The 15,494-nt window shown below is 49.4% G+C and overlaps 1 protein-coding gene across 2 annotated transcripts in view; it reads right to left on the bottom strand.

The window, feature by feature from the left end:
* Positions 1-15,494, bottom strand: part of MVB12B (multivesicular body subunit 12B) — a 184,240-nt gene that overhangs the window by 75,007 nt on the left and 93,739 nt on the right. For both annotated transcript variants that reach the window (XM_025888621.2, XM_025888622.2), the window contains exon 7: positions 4,468-4,562. In XM_025888621.2, the coding sequence (XP_025744406.1) occupies positions 4,468-4,562 (95 nt within the window). The remainder of the gene's footprint in view (positions 1-4,467; positions 4,563-15,494) is intronic.

Genomic DNA, 15,494 nt, shown 5'->3' on the forward strand with positions numbered 1-15,494 from the left:
GGGGGGGGGAGAGGCAGAGGGAGAGAATCTCAAGCAGAATCTGCACTGAGTGCAGAGCCCGACACGGGGCTAAATCTCATGACCCTGAGATGATGACCTGAGCTGAAATCAAGAGTTGGCTGCTTAACCAACTGAGTCACCCAGGCGTCCCCAGAACAGAGACTTAAGAAGAAAACTAACAGCCCCCGAAAAGTCTGACAAGGACTCTCAGGAGTAGGGCTTTAGGGTAGAATCTAGAAAATCAACATGGCCCAAGAAGACACCACCCAGGAGGTAAGGTCTTAAGTGGGACATGCCCATTAGAATGTTGCCAGGAAAGCGTGAGCCCATGAGCTGCCATTTATCAAACATAAAAAAAAAAAAAAGTGGTTTGCCAACTCTAACATACGTGGATAATAGAGTGAGCCAAACCAGGCACATACCCTTCGATTTCTATCTCCTCTTTCAAGGAAAATCATCCTCAGGCCCTAACAAGAAGAGCGATATGGTAACGTGGGGTGTGAGGAACAAGACAGGTGAAGAGATGGCCCAAGCAGCGGGGCTCTCGCGCCCAGTCCACATCTGTACCACCGCAGTGTTAGACTGGTGGTCAGTGGTCTTTGGGGTACATCAGTGGACAGGAGATTCCAGTAGCTGGACGATAAGGAAAAAACCCCCATATTTTCTAAAAGGACCATCGAAAAATTATTGATCTGTGGCCTGGAAGTGACTTCCACTAGAATTCAGAAGCCTGTTGGGAGTCAGGAGGCTTGGGAGCACTGAGAAAAGGCAAGGTGATCACAGGGCCCAGCACGGCTTACTAAGAGCATGCCAAATGAGCTTAGGGTCTAAACTTTTTCTTTTCTTTTTTCTAAGATTGATTTATTTATTTGAGAGCGAGCAGGGGGAGGGGGGCGGAGAATCCTGGAGCAGACTCTGTGCTGAGTGTGGAGCCCGACGTGGGGCTCAATCCCAGGACCCCGAGGATCATGACCTGAGCTGAAACCAAGAGTTGGGCACTTAACTGACTGAGTCAAACAGGTGCCCCCAAACTTTTTATTATAAAAGTAACACTTGCCAACATACAGAAATGAGATACCGCAAAGAAGGAAAAAAGAAGAAAAGAGCAGGAAAGGCTGGTGAAAACCACTAAAAACACCTTGGTGGGTACCTTTCCAGACCTTTGGATTTTTTTTTTTTTTTTTTTTTTTTTTTTTTTTGCAGTGGGCAGGGGAGAGAGAGAGAGCATGTGTGCAAGCAGGGGGAAGAGCAGAGGGAGAGGGAGAATCTTAAGCAGACTCCACACTGAGCACAGAGCGTGACGCAGGGCTTGATCCCACAACCGTCAGATCACGACCTAAGTGGAAATCAAGAGTCGGACGCTTAACCGACTGAGCCGCCCAGGTGTTCCTGGATATTTTTTGAAATGCGACCACATTGCACATTCTGGTTGTCACTTAACAACATTCACCCACACCTTCTTATCCAAATCATTATTTTTTGATGCCTAAAGAGTTAAGGCATCAAATGTAAGAATGTTTCATAATTTAACCCTTTGCTTTTGTTTTGGGCATTTAGGAGACCCACCCCCAAACCCCTTTCCTGAGTATTATTTTTAAGCAGCAGCAGTGCTCATCCCTGAGGGTAAATCCTTCTGTACACCTGTAAGTATTTTTCAGAAGAAATTCTTACCGGCAGACGCATGAGGATCAAAGGTGGGCTTTATGGCGGTGTGATAGGGTACAAAGTGGCACGGCAAGGGACATGAGCTTCTCAGGATTTCAGCACTGAGTTAGCAGAAGCCCCTCACCCCACTTCTGTGAGCAAGAGAGAACTGTTGGCTGAACAGTTGGCACATTTTGGTCAATGGAACGCATCTGTACCCCAAATGGCTGGATGGGTATGAACATGAGCTCAGTTGGACAAGGGAGGACCTCGCAGAGATAGAAGGGCTGGTCGGGGGTGGTGGTCCCAGACACCGGAGGTACTGGAGCAGCACCTCAGGATGATCACCTGCCCCAGAGGTCATAGAGGGTATTCCTGGGCAGGGCAGACACTGGGCTAAAGGCTCTCCTTCCTTCTTCCCATAAACAGCTCATGAGCACCTCTGTGTCTCCTCCCCTTACTTCAGTAACTCTGAGCACTGTCTCTCCCTCTGGAGGCCTCCGTGAGAGGGATAGGAGAGGGGCTAGACTAACGGGTATGCCTTTGAGAAAACATCAAAAAGTAAATATTACTTTAATAACCATACATACAAGTTAAACGTGGGCTGCTCGCTTTTCCAATTGCATAGTTTGGAAATCTACTTCTCTTCGGAAGGGCCTGCCCGTGAAGGGAGCCGTCATTAAATGTTCCCAGGAACGAACCAGAGCATACCAGAAGTCTGCACCAAAGGCTCAGCTGTGAAGCCTGCAGCGGACGGCGCCAGAGCCGGTTCGCAACAGTCTGAAACTTTGTTCCATCAGCAGCAGAGCTCCAGCTACCGTGCGTCAGGCACTGGGCAAGGGTGAGGGCCTGGGGCACACTTCTGCCTTGACTGTTTTTGGAATAAACCACTGGAACCTTAACTATGCAATCCCAAATTGAGACGTGCCACTCTATGCCAAACACTGTTCATGGGGGGCGGGGGGAAAGAGGTGGTCTCTGTTCCCTTCTACCAGAACGGCTCGCAGGCAGGCAGCCGGTCGGGGGGTGGGGTGGGCAGGCTTCCCAGCTGCACCATGGTTGCCCAGTGCTGAGCTTGCAGGCCTTATGGAGCCAGCAGGCCCTGCGGGCTCTTTCTGGCAGGCTTCCCACAAAGCAGTCTTGGACCCTGGTGGAGCAATTTGGTGCCTGCAGCCGCTGAGGAGCTGGAGGCTGCCTGCTGCCGGGGGGCAGCCTCCACTACCTCTGTTTGGAAGATAAAATCCGACCGACTGCCACTTACATAAATGTAACAGGAAGTTTCTGAATGGCTTCCCCTGTGTCTTGAGGCTGTTACCTTGGTGTTGCTAAACTCACAGCTGAAATGAACCCAGACAACACCTCATCAAAGCCGCGGGGCGAGGAAGCAGTGGTCCACAGGCAGACAGGAACATTCCTGCCAAACCAGAGGCGATTTCGCTCTGTGGGCCCTTTTCTGCAGAAATGTCAACAGCTGGGAAAGGCATCAGAGAATCCAGGTAAGGCGGGGGGAGCTGAACACCATGGCCGGAAAAAGGTTTGCAAGATGGAGGGGAAAAAGGCATCTGCTTTGATTGAGCTTTCCTCCTGCGAATTCGGAACGGGGCCGCCCTGCTGGGTTTCGCAAACCTGTTTTGCGCCTCTATGCCACGCAGCATCTGGGGAAATAGTCAGCTTTTGTACAAAATAGGTCATCTTTCCACACTTGTTATGCTCCTTGTCTACTTTGCTGAAATAGCCACAGCACAAAAGAAATTCTCCCTGGAGGTGCTTTTCTGAGACAACGCGCTCCCTCTGCCCTTTCGGGAGCCGGGCTCCTGGAGCGGGGCCAGGGGCCAGGGCTTTAAGACGTCCCGGGTCTTCCCTTTCCCCCACCCAGAAATGGAAAAATTGGCTTTTGCTTACACTTCCAAACCTATTAGGGAGTGATCATAACGAGAGAAACTGATACTGACATGAATTATACCATTGTTCTATTTCATCTATTTAGTAACCCCAAGTTGCAATTTTTAGAAAAAAGATTACCTTTTAAATAACGGATTCATTATGGTACATGAATGAGTGCCATGTTCCCGTGTTCAAAACGTCACTCACCATTAAGGGCGTGCGCTGGTAAGTGGCACTGATTTGCCACTTCCCCCTTAGCTACAAATGCCCCTGAGTGGAGGCTGAGGATAATCGGAGGTGAGCCTGTGGGTTTCCCCGGCTCTTAGAGGGTCACCTGCGCTGCCAGGCACCTAATGAATCTCCACTCTGCAATCAGGCCTGTAAGCGCTCCCCTCCCTGGGTGAAGGTGGAAAGGCAAACTCGCACTGCTGAGGTCCCTGCCGAGGTACCACCATCCATTTCAAGGCCGAGTTCAGAAATCACAGACCCTTATGATGGGGGCGGGAGGGGAGACTGCCCGTGTCCCTTCTGGCCACAAACCTGGCTTTGGGAAATGAGAGGTGAGGACAGACCTGGACACAGGCTGGTGAGCGGGCTGGGCCTCAGCTCTGTGCTGCTCCCGAGACCCCATGGGAAACTCGCCCTGGCTCTGGCAGGTGAACAATGCAGTGACTATTCTCTGGAAACCACCCTTCAAGCTCGTGAAATCCACACACTGTTTTTCATCATTAGTTTCAAAATGCGCTGAGTATCTGGCCCTTCTTTAAGCGCTGAGGTGACACAAAGGAAGGAAAGGGCTGATCTCTGCAGGGGACAGGCCCCTTGCAGGGTGAAAAAGAGACCTAAGACAGATGCCATTCGAAGCCAGGAGACACGCAGAGGGAGATGGTGCCCGGGACACAGACGCGGTAGCTGGCCATGAGCAGAGGCCCCACGTACCTGATATGGCATACAGATTGGAGTGCTGGTACTCATAGTCAGCCCGAGTGCTGTTCCTGCCTCGGAAGGTAGCAGGGAGCGTTAGTGAGATGTGCCTGAGAGAGAGAGGAGAAAGGAGGTTACAGGGCACACAGAGCACTCCCCAAGTCTCCAAAAGCACCCGCACCACCAACAGCTGCCGCAGCACAGAGCAGGAAGAGGGGGCGCCCTGGTGAGCGGGGGGAGGGGCCCAACAGCTCGAATCCCCCCAAGGAATTCAGAAGTTTCCAGACATCAGCAACCACCTTTTTCAATTCCAAGAGGAACATTCAAGTGGAGGAAAGGGTTTCCCAAGCCTTATGGCATGTGCGAGGTGCTTCAAGGAGGTCAGCAACTTAGTCTAGATCTCTGCCCACGGGGCAAAATACACCGATAGGAGCAGAACATGTGGGCCCTGAACAGGAGCCCTGGTGTGTTCTGCCGTCTTCCTTCCATTATCCATCAGATGGCTTTCATTCCTGTCTCGCAGGGCCGCTGAGAACAGCGCAAGAAGCACTTTGTGAATGAAGGTGTTGAGTATCATTACTACCACGTGAGTCCAGGAAAACGAACAAGCACTGAGAATCAGAATGGCATGCTCTTCTGAATTGCTGTCTGCATGTTCGCCCTCTGGCAGGAGCACACAGTAGGTGCTCAGGAAATCACCTTCAATCAGTCCAGCACGGTCTTTTTATGGCACAGGTGCAGGCCATTAAAGCTCACAGTGCCCACAGAGCCTAAATGAGTATTCGATCAAAGTAAAAAAGCCATTTGGTGTGGTCATCAGCTGCCTTTAGCCAATGCAAAAAAGATTAAAAGGGTAGGAAGTATATTTCAAAACCAACAGGTCCGGGGGATAAAACAACAATAAAGCCTCTTACTGGTAGAACTGGGGACTGGCTTGAACTAGCTCAGTAGCCTGAGTTTTGGCAGCACTCAGTCATCTCCAAAAGGGAAAAGACCGAGGAAGGGAGCATTTGTTACAAGTTTTATGTTGTACATGCTGCCTTTTTTTACACAATAGGTGCATGACCTCTAGGAATGACTCCTGTACATACAAGGCTCCCGGGAGGGAAGGTTCTCTAGGCAAGACCTATTCCCACAGAGTCTCTCGGTGACAAGATGAGCACCAAAGGCTGTAAAGGCATTTGGTTTGCTGGGCTGCAGCGTGAGCACTGAGGCAAACACCTGTGCGACAGAACAGCCTGGCTCAACCGGGTGGCCAGTGTGTGGTGGGGGGGTGGCTTGCCAAGCACTGGCTGGACTCAGGGCTGGGGGGAGGGGGGCACCAGCGGACCCAAGCACAGGGAGACTCCAACACGTGTGGAGTGACTCTGAGTGTCTGCTCATTACTGATGCTAACAGAAGGATGCAGAGATGAGCTCCCTGAAGGAGCTCCCAGGCTACAGGGGATCGAGGTCCAGAAATAAACCACCAGATGCAACAGGACATGCACCTGGGTGCTGAGTGAGCACAAGGGTTCTGATAAAGGGGCCAGGGTTCTAGGGACACCTTCTCAGAGGGGGACACAGGTACTGATGGAGTAAAAGGGACTCGCTGGGTGGTCAGGGAAAGCCAACACTCTGGCGTAGGGTCAGGGTACGCGTGGCAGCAAGGCAAGGCTGGAAAGGCAGGCTGGGGCCAGGTTGGAACGGACACCCACCACTGCCAAGCTGCAAGACTTGATCCCCTAGGACGAGGGTTGCTAACTCTGTCCCGCCCACATCACAGCACAAACGAGGGCACAGCGCAACACGGAGTCAGAGCCATGACCCTGGGGAGTCCAGGTCGGTGGGCCTGGGGTGTGGCCAGAAATCTGTCTTTAACAAGTTCCAGCAGTGACTCTGAAGGCTGGCCAGGTTTGGGACCCTGAGAGGGTAAGGAGCAGCTGCAGAAGGGTTTTACACAGTTGATCAACGCCTCTGACCATGGCACTTAGTCAATGAAGCTGAGCAAACAGAAGAATGAATTATTGACTGTGGCTGTGGTTGAGCAGAGCTAAAATGATGATAGGTGACCCCGCAGAGGGTGCCCGCTGTGTGCCAGGCCTCGGGGGAGGCAGAGCTCACGCAGTCTCTTCTGGCTCCTCGCGCTGCCCCTACAAGGCAAGTGTAGGGCCCGGTGCAAACTGAGAATGCGGGGCCCTGGTTCAAACAGTCAAAATTTCGAGATGCTGACACACAGCAGTATGCCGAATGTGGGGCCTTCGGAGCCTGGGGCCTTCGGAGCCTGGGGCCTAGAGGGCCAGTGCTGGCTGCACATCCATGAAGCTGGCTGAGGGGGACGCTGTTATTGCACCCATCATTCCACAGTGAGGGAATTTCCAGAAGCCAGGGAAGAACTACGCTGCAGGGTGGCCATACCTGGAGATTTCTAAGTCTTGAAGGCACTTTCAAAAGGTGCATCCAAGCAAACTAAGGGCATCACACATCTGTGCAGTGCGGTGGCCCCTCCAGAGGCTGGAGGCATTCAGGAAGGCTCGTGGACAAGGTGGGTGTTAGCGGAACTTTGGAAGACAGGCAGACCTGGGTGGCAGCAAAGACGCCAAGCAGAAGCCAGAAGAGAAAACAGGGTGGGCCCAGCCGTTCAGTGGTTAAAGAGGGGCTGAGAGTCTGGCAGGAGAAAATGCAGATGGGGCCTCAGGGTGGCAGGACAGCAGGGCCCCTATGTGCACCGAGCTCACCCTGCAGCGGGGCGGGGGGGAGGGGCATGAAAATACCCACAAAGTTACAGGAACACTTGCTTACAAATGGGAAAGCAGGAAGTGCTGTGTGTGGGGAGAAGTGAGGACCGCTGGGCAGGGAGGACGGGGAGCAGGGCTCCAGACTCTGTGGTGAGCCTCCTACATGGCAGGAAGTGTGGTGGAGGGAGGACCTGGAAGGAGGCTGGAGTGGCCAGAGCCTGAAGGCCAGGAGAGGGTGTGGGACCAGGCAGAAGAGGGCTGCAAGGCCACAGCACAGCGGGGCCCTGCATGAGCTCAGACTTGATCCAGAAGGATTTTTAAGCAGAGATGTGAAAAGATCCAGTTTGCAATTTTAAAAGATTGCCTGCGTGTGGGAAAGTGAGGAAAAAAACCGGCAATGCCACGGGAGACTGAAACGGAGCAGCAAATTACAGTGGGGATTCTCGTGAAACTGCAATTATTGAGCACTTACTGTGTGTAGACCCTTCACAGTTCCTGCCAAAGTGTCCTGCTGCAACCCTCTGAACAGTTTGGGGGAAATTCTATGGTACACAAGACTTAAACACGAAGGATATACCAGAGAAACCAAGGTGCCTGGCTCCTTAGCTGCCCTGCCCAACGTGGACTCCCTGGTCTCAACTTTTCCTGCTTCTCTGGGACATCCGATTGTGCCTGGCAGACGCGATCTGCAACCCTCCCTCCCTTGGCCAACCTTTCTTCCTTGCAGATGGTCCTTTCTGGCCCCTCCTCCAACTTTTTAAAAGTTGCTGTTTGTACGGGTTCTGCTTGAGCTCTCTCCTCATTCCACATGCCTTCCCGAGGCAACCTCATCCCCAGCCATTCCCTGACGTTAGCTGTCCGCACACACCAGCCCACCTTTCGTGTCTCTTGCACTGCTTACTTCTCCCTCTACCCGGAAGAGGGAAAATCCTGTAAATCTATGAATATGCCGTGCATTGTTCATACCTTAGCCTGACTCTTTATCCAGGCTGCTCCCCTTCCTAGAATCTCCATTTATTCCTTACCTACACTCCAAACTCCTATTCATCCCTCAAGACCCCTCCTAAGCATACCTTCTTTGGTGGAAACTTCCCTGGGCTTGTCCCAGGCTCACTGGATGCCTGCATGTCCCCTCTCTCTCTGGTTTGCACAAAATACTTGAAGCATTTGATACAAGCCTGTCTTCCTAACATGACTGTGACCTCCTCAAGAACAGGGTCAAAGCTCATCAATTTTGGACCCCATTTTCTAGGACAATTTTTGACCTGGAGTAGATGACAATTGAACATGTGTTGACCAAATCAGGTGTTGTACCTACTCCATCAAGACCTCTGGATCTTTTTGATATAAACTGCCGGAGTGTCTATGACTCCCTTTCTGCCCATGTGTGTTTTTGCCAATCAGACTCAAGTGGTCTCTGTATTATAACAGGCACCCCACTCCTCTCTGCTCTGGAAGAAAACAGGTATGATGTAAGAAGGAATCAGTGGTGGTGACGGGGAATTTACGGGAGGTGGTGGGGGTGGGTGGGAGAGAGGAAAAGAAAGTTTCTGATCTCCTACAACGTGTGGTTGATAGAGTACATGTGAAATTAACAGCATTCGAGTCGCAGACCCGACTGTATCTTAGACAGAGTCATTGCTCAGCAGGAATGGGGTGAGCTGAAATGAAGTCACCCTGAACTCCAGCTCTAGCCACTGCTGTAGGAGGGTATGAGGCAGCACCCAGAGAGAAGAGAGGCCCCCGGCCAGGGACAGCTTTAGGGAGAAAAGTTCGCTACGCTGCAAAGAGCCGCTTTTCACTTCATTGTTCGGACACAGGAAGGAGGGATGTGGGGGTGGGGGACGAAAAGGCACAGCAAGGCCTCCGGTAATGAGAATGGCCAGTTGGGGCCGAGGGGACAGATAACCTGTGGTTAAAGAGGAAGAACAAGTCACCTGCTGAAGGAGAAGCGGCCCAGGGGCACTGCGGCGTCAGATTAACCGGAAAATGACAGACGACAGGAACCAGGGAGGCTCTGCAATGAGCAGAGCCTCAGAGTGAAAGGCGATTCTAGTTCCCCGGGAGGGGGGAGGGGACCCCGTGCCAGGCACGGGTCTGGGTTCCTTCATGGACACCCCTCACCTCACCCTCTCGGCAACCTTTTCCGATAGGAATAAACTCCATCTGATAGAACAGGGAACAGGCGCCTTCAGAAGTAAAGCTGACAAACAGAAAGCTGGGAATTAGTGAAAAGCTTCGTCCACGTGTCCTCCGGGGGTTATTACTATTATCCGGAAATTGCCCTGTTGTATCATCTTGACTCTCAGGTATACAGCGTGAGGACTGCATGGTCCATCCTGAGACCCCTTTGAAAGCGATGACGACAAGGACTCAGCATCTCGGTCACTTACTAGCTTGATGACCCCGGCAAGCAGGCCACAGTCCCTCTGGTATCACGTCACGAAGGGAAAAGCAACAGAATGGGACAACCCACGGCCCAGCCACATGCCCAGGAAGGCAGAGCAGTGGTGGCAGTTAACAGCACCGACCCTAGAGTCAGCCTGACATAGGTTCAAGTCCCAGCACCACCCCCCTGGAGCTGGGTGCCCTTCAGGGACGGCATGTTGCCTCCTCATGCACACCTCGCTACCAGGCTGAGCAGACAGCACAGAACCAGGCGTGTGGTGGGCATGCAGAAGTAGAATGTCTGTCATAATTTCACATACAGCTCCTATTCTGATTCTTCCCACTCCTGCCATTATTTTAGCGTCCCACGTGTGAGGGCCTCAGTCCAGGACCGTGACAGAACCTGCTGGTCCCTCCCTCTGCATTAGAATGAAATCCAACTGCCCTATGGTTCGGAGGTCCTGCGAGCTCCAGCCCATCCCTTCTCTCCGAGCTTGTCTCGTTCACGGTCCTTGCACTCACATGCTCCAACCTTACCAGCTCCCTGCACTCTCATTCCTGCCTCAGGGCCTTTGTACTTGTTCCCTCTGCCTTAAACACTCCTCCTCCAGCTCTCCAGAAGCTGGCTCCTCCCACAGGCAGGCCACCCCCTAGATGCCTGCTGGGGCACCCTGCCTCCAGTCACTCTTATGACACCCCACTTTCCTCTCTGCAGACCCTGCCCACTCTACTGACTGGTTCACAATCACCAGCACATGATCTCCACTACACTTTCCACCATATCCCCAGAGCCTAGAACAGTGCCCTGCACACGGTGGGCACTTAAAATATGAGAGCCCTGGAAGATCACCTAATACCTGAATGAATGAGTGAATCCCACTGACTTGTACTTTGAGATAATTTGGGGAAACTTACATGAAAACTTCCCACTTGTCTCTTTCTCATCCCCAGGACAGGGCTGGTTAACTGGAAAACGCAGCTATTTCTGATTCATGAATATTTTACATAAACAGTAAATACATTCATCATGGCATTGCTTATAATGCCAAAAACCAGAGTCAGATCTCAAACAATAGGGGACTGGTTAAAAAATTATGGTACAACTGTCTGACAAAATATTTTACAGTCATTTGGAAATACTTTAGAAGACTAACAGCCAGAGCCCATGCCTGTTACTGTAGTATCTAGCAAGAAGAGATACAAAATCCTCATTTTCACACTTGGGAGCTGTGATTGGTTAACCCAGCACCTTGGCTCCTTTCCCACAGCCTAATTGTCTAAAGGGATTAAAGGAACATGCCATTCATAATGCTGGGTGTTGCCGGCAGAGGAAAGAAGAAAGAAGCCAGGCACTTGGGCAGACCGTGGACCCTAGATGCTCAGCCCTTCTGACGCGCCCAGTCCAGAGGTTTCTAAGAACGAGCAGGTACTCTATGGCTTCCAGCCACACTGAGCAGTCTAAGAGTGTGACGGCTGCTGGGGCCCCGTGGACAGCAAGTTTGGCGAGGTCATTTCAATGGGCCCCAAAGTTGTTGATTACTCCGTAAGCAGAGCCCTGTTTTTTAGATTTTAAGAGTTCATAAAGATCACCAGCAGGCCAAGAGATAGACCTAAGGACTCAGGAAACCATCTCGACCTAGGGAGGCACCTAGAGATGAAGACTTTCTAGTATCATCCCCAGCAGGCCTCAGACCATTGGAACAAACTGACCATCAGAGGCCAACAATGTCTGCCACTTGACCCAAATGATGGCTTATTATTCCAAAATCTGTCTGGTCACTGGAGAATTCCAGGGAGAAGAGCCCCTAAATCTTAGGGGGAGCTGTACCAAGCTCTCCTCCCCCTTCCCTATGCAGGGGACAGCCCAGAGGACACGGGCATGCCCTGCTGAGCGATCACCACCCTCCATAGGAGGGACTGGCTGTTGTGTAACAAATAGGTCAGCATCACACAGGCTGCTGACAACGGCTCTGGCTAAACAGATGCTGAGGGAAATTTCATTTTTTCCCCCCCAGTCAGTTTTAGGCACCTTATTCAATTAACATGGCCACTAAGCTGCAGACAGCTCCATATAAAAGCCCTTCAGTTATAGAAGACATTTTATTAGGTGACAATAGTTGCCAGTACGATTTATTTCCTTTGATGGGGTTCTGCTTTTTCCTTGTTAATTTAAATCTGTATTTTCTAGTGCTGATTCCAGGTCTGTGTGAATTTTTAAAATGTTACCATTAATCTTCTGGACCCAGTGGCCACATATAATGAAGATGGCTCTGCCCAGGCAGTGGTGATGCCTGATGTCCCCTCAAACTGTCACAGGGCAGCATGGAGGGAATGGGGGCTGGTAAGGCAGAGGCAGACTCATGGTTAGAGATGCACATCACTTTCATCGCTCACCTTTTTTTTTTTTTTTTTTTTTAAGATTTTATTTATCTGACGGAGAGAGAGAGACAGCGAGAGAGGGAACACAAGCAGGGGGAGTGGGAGAGGGAGAAGCAGGCTTCCCGCGGAGCAGGGATCATGGGCTCATGACCTGAGCTGAAGGCAGACGCTTAACTGCCTGAGCCACCCAGGCGCCCCTGTCTCACCTCTTAAACACACACGTGTGAACACACATGCATGCACATTTGCAGAGGAAGCTTTGTAGTGTGAAACTACAACTCCCATTCTGTTTTTCAGGAGCTGACGGTTGTATTAAAACCACTTTAGGGCAGCAGTTTTCAGTGTGTCCTCCAGGGACCTCAGGGGTGGGTTCCCAAGACACTTTCAGAGAGTCCATTAGGTCATAACTGTTTTCATAATAAAACCTAAGACAACACTCGTGTTTTTCACTCTCTTCTCACAAGCAGAATTTTTTTAAAGATTTATTTATTTGAGAGAGAGAGAGAGAGAGAGAGAGAGAGAGAGAGAGCATGAGCAGGGGGAGGGGTAGAGGGAGAGAATCTCAAGCAGACTCCCTGCTGAACGGGGAGCCTGACGCCAGGCTTGATCCCACAACCCTGAGACCATGACCTGAGCCAAAACCAAGAGTCAGACCCTTAACTGACTGAACCACCCAGGAGCCCCAGAAAGAATTTTTTAGAAGCTGCGTGACTTATGGGGTCATCGCTCTGAGGTCTCCTTGCATACTTGTATGTTCATTTTTCTCAATTTTAACTTCTAATAAGGTAATTATAGGTAAACACAAGCCATGTAAACAAAAGCTCTCTGGAATCCTCATTTTTTTTTAAAGATTTTATTTATTTACTTGAGAGAGAGAATGAGATAGAGAGAGAGAGCATGAGAGGGGGGAGGGTCAGAGGGAGAAGCGGACTCCCCGCTGAGCAGGGAGCCCGATGCGGGACTCGATCCCGGGACTCCAGGATCATGACCTGAGCCGAAAGCAGTCGCTTAACCAACTGAGCCACCCAGGCGCCCCCTCATTTTTTTTTTTTCATTAAAGATTTTTATTTATTTATTTGACAGAGAGAGACATAGCGAGAAAGGGAACACAAGCAGGGGGAGTGGGAGAGGGAGAAGCAGGCTTCCCGCCGAGCAGGGAGCCCAATGCGGGGCTCGATCCCAGGACCCTGAGATCATGACCTGAGCCAAAGGCAGACGCTTAACGACTGAGCCACCCAGGTGCCCCTGGAATGCTCAACTGCAAAAAGTTTGCAAACCACTATTGTAGGGCAACATGTTGAACCTAACTAACAAAAACTTGAGGTCTGAAGTTGGTGGGGTTGGGCTAAGAAGAGTAGTAAGAACAAGAATGAAGGCTCGGTCTTGATGGTATGCTTCATTAAAGAAAAAGGTGCTCACAGAAAAAAGGTAATAAACTTTCAAAAAGGCAGAATGACAAGGCTTACTTGCTACAGCAAGGCCAGTAACTATTTTCAAGAATTTAGTTTGAGGGCACCTGGGTGGCTCAGTCGGTGAAGCATCTGCCTTTGGCTCGGGTCATGATCCTGGGGTCCTGGCATCAAGCCCCACATCGGGCTCCCTGCTCAGCGGGGAGCCTGCTTCTCCCTCTGCCCCTCCCCCCACTCGTTCTCTCTCTCAAATAAATAAAATCTTTAAAGAAAAAGAAATTAGTTTGAGAATAAAGTAGTCTAAGATAATTGAAGATTTTGCTTTCCCCTATTATCCATTTGCCGGAACCCTGCGAGGGCGAATGGCAGAGCGATCAAATGTTTGTCAATACATACAAAGGAAAAAAAGAGCAGAGCAGGAATAAAAATAGGAAATGACCCAGGAGAGTCACAGAACTATCCTAGACAAGATGAAAGGAAGAGACAAAATTATTAAGTCCAGAAGGCCTAGGGTTTGATACTCTCTGCTTAAATGCATTTAACAGGCACAGCATGGAGGGAAGGTAACAGTGCCTGGACAGCCAGGCAGAAAGGAGGAGCCAGACGTCTGGCTATCTGAACTGGATGGTGATGCTCCTCACACAAAAGCCACCTCACAGTTCCCCGACAAGCCTGTGAGTCCCTTTTCTGAACTGGCACTGACCAAACCCTTAGAGAACATAAACTTGGGTTTGGGGGACAGAGCAGTCACACGTGGTAGGCCCCTCTAGACAGAAACAGTATATCCCCAAAATAATGAGGAATGACATTTGTTTATTCACTCTCATTGTTACAAAAAATCAATAGTTGAAAAAAAATCACATCAGGAGGATGATGTGATACATGCCCTAGAAAAACCAAAACTGGATGATTTGTTGGGCCAGTGAAACCAGCATCCCATCACTGAGGCTCTACAAAAACTAATGAGAACAGAGAAAGGTAATGAAGAATCAGAAGATTATGTACCAAATAATGAGCACCTAAATGAGACGAGGGGATAATTCACACATCCTGATGCCTTTTGGCCAACACCCAGGCTAGATATATCCTCATGCAGGTCTATAAAAAAAATGTCAAACAACAAGATAAGAACATTAGCTTTAAAAAAAGAATTTACTGTAGGATATAGAGAAAGTTATCTGCATTAGAAATAATACAGAAATAAAATTCCAAAAAAACCCTAAATCAGTAATATTGTGGAAAAGCCCCCCAAAATTTCAGAATGTAAAGAACAAACACAGAGATGAGGAGGAAAATTACGATAAACACACAAAACCAACCTGAATATTCTAGGTGTTGGAAAGAAATCACAACAATTAAAAGAGAAGTAACAATCAAGAAAAAAGTTTAAAGCTTGTCTAATTAAAAAATAATAACAACAACTAAATACAGAAGTCAATAGGGCTTCCAATATTCCAAGCAAAATCAATAAAGAGACTCATGGCTAAATAAATCCTGATTTCCAGACTCCAATTTCAAGACTTAGTGTAAGGCTACAATAATATGGTGTGGCATCAGGGCATAAAGACAGACCATATAGATCAATGCAACAGAATGGAGAGTCCGGAAATAGACCCACACATATATGATCAATCAATTTTCAACAAAAGGTGCCAAGACAATTCAAGGGAGAAAGGGTCATCTTTTCAACAAATGGTGTTGGAACAACTGGATAGCCACATGCAAATAAATGAACCTTGATGCTTACCTCACACCATATATAAAATGACCCAAGAGATTCACAGAACTATTTTTAGGAAAGAGGAAAGAGAAAGGGTAAATTATTAAGTCTAGAAGTCCTAGGATTTCATATTTTTATTTCAATGCATCTTGACTTCACAGGCATAGCATGGCCTCTTCTAGAAGAAAACAAAGGGGAAAATCTTTGTGACCTTAGGCTTGGCAAAAGTTTCTTAAATAAGAAACAAAAAAAGCACAAACTATACCAGAGAAAAAAAATTAATCAACTGGACTTCACCACCGCTTAAAACTCTTGTTCTTTAAAAGATTTGTTACATAATTGAAAAGATAACCCACAGACCTGAAGAAGCTATCTGTAAACACATATCCAATTTATAGCCAGCATTTATACAGAACTCTTAGAACTTAAG

Source organism: Callorhinus ursinus, unplaced genomic scaffold, assembly GCF_003265705.2.
Source record: "Callorhinus ursinus isolate GAN/ISIS: 27379988/994484 unplaced genomic scaffold, GSC_fseal_2.0 scaffold24, whole genome shotgun sequence".
NCBI lineage: Eukaryota > Metazoa > Chordata > Mammalia > Carnivora > Otariidae > Callorhinus > Callorhinus ursinus.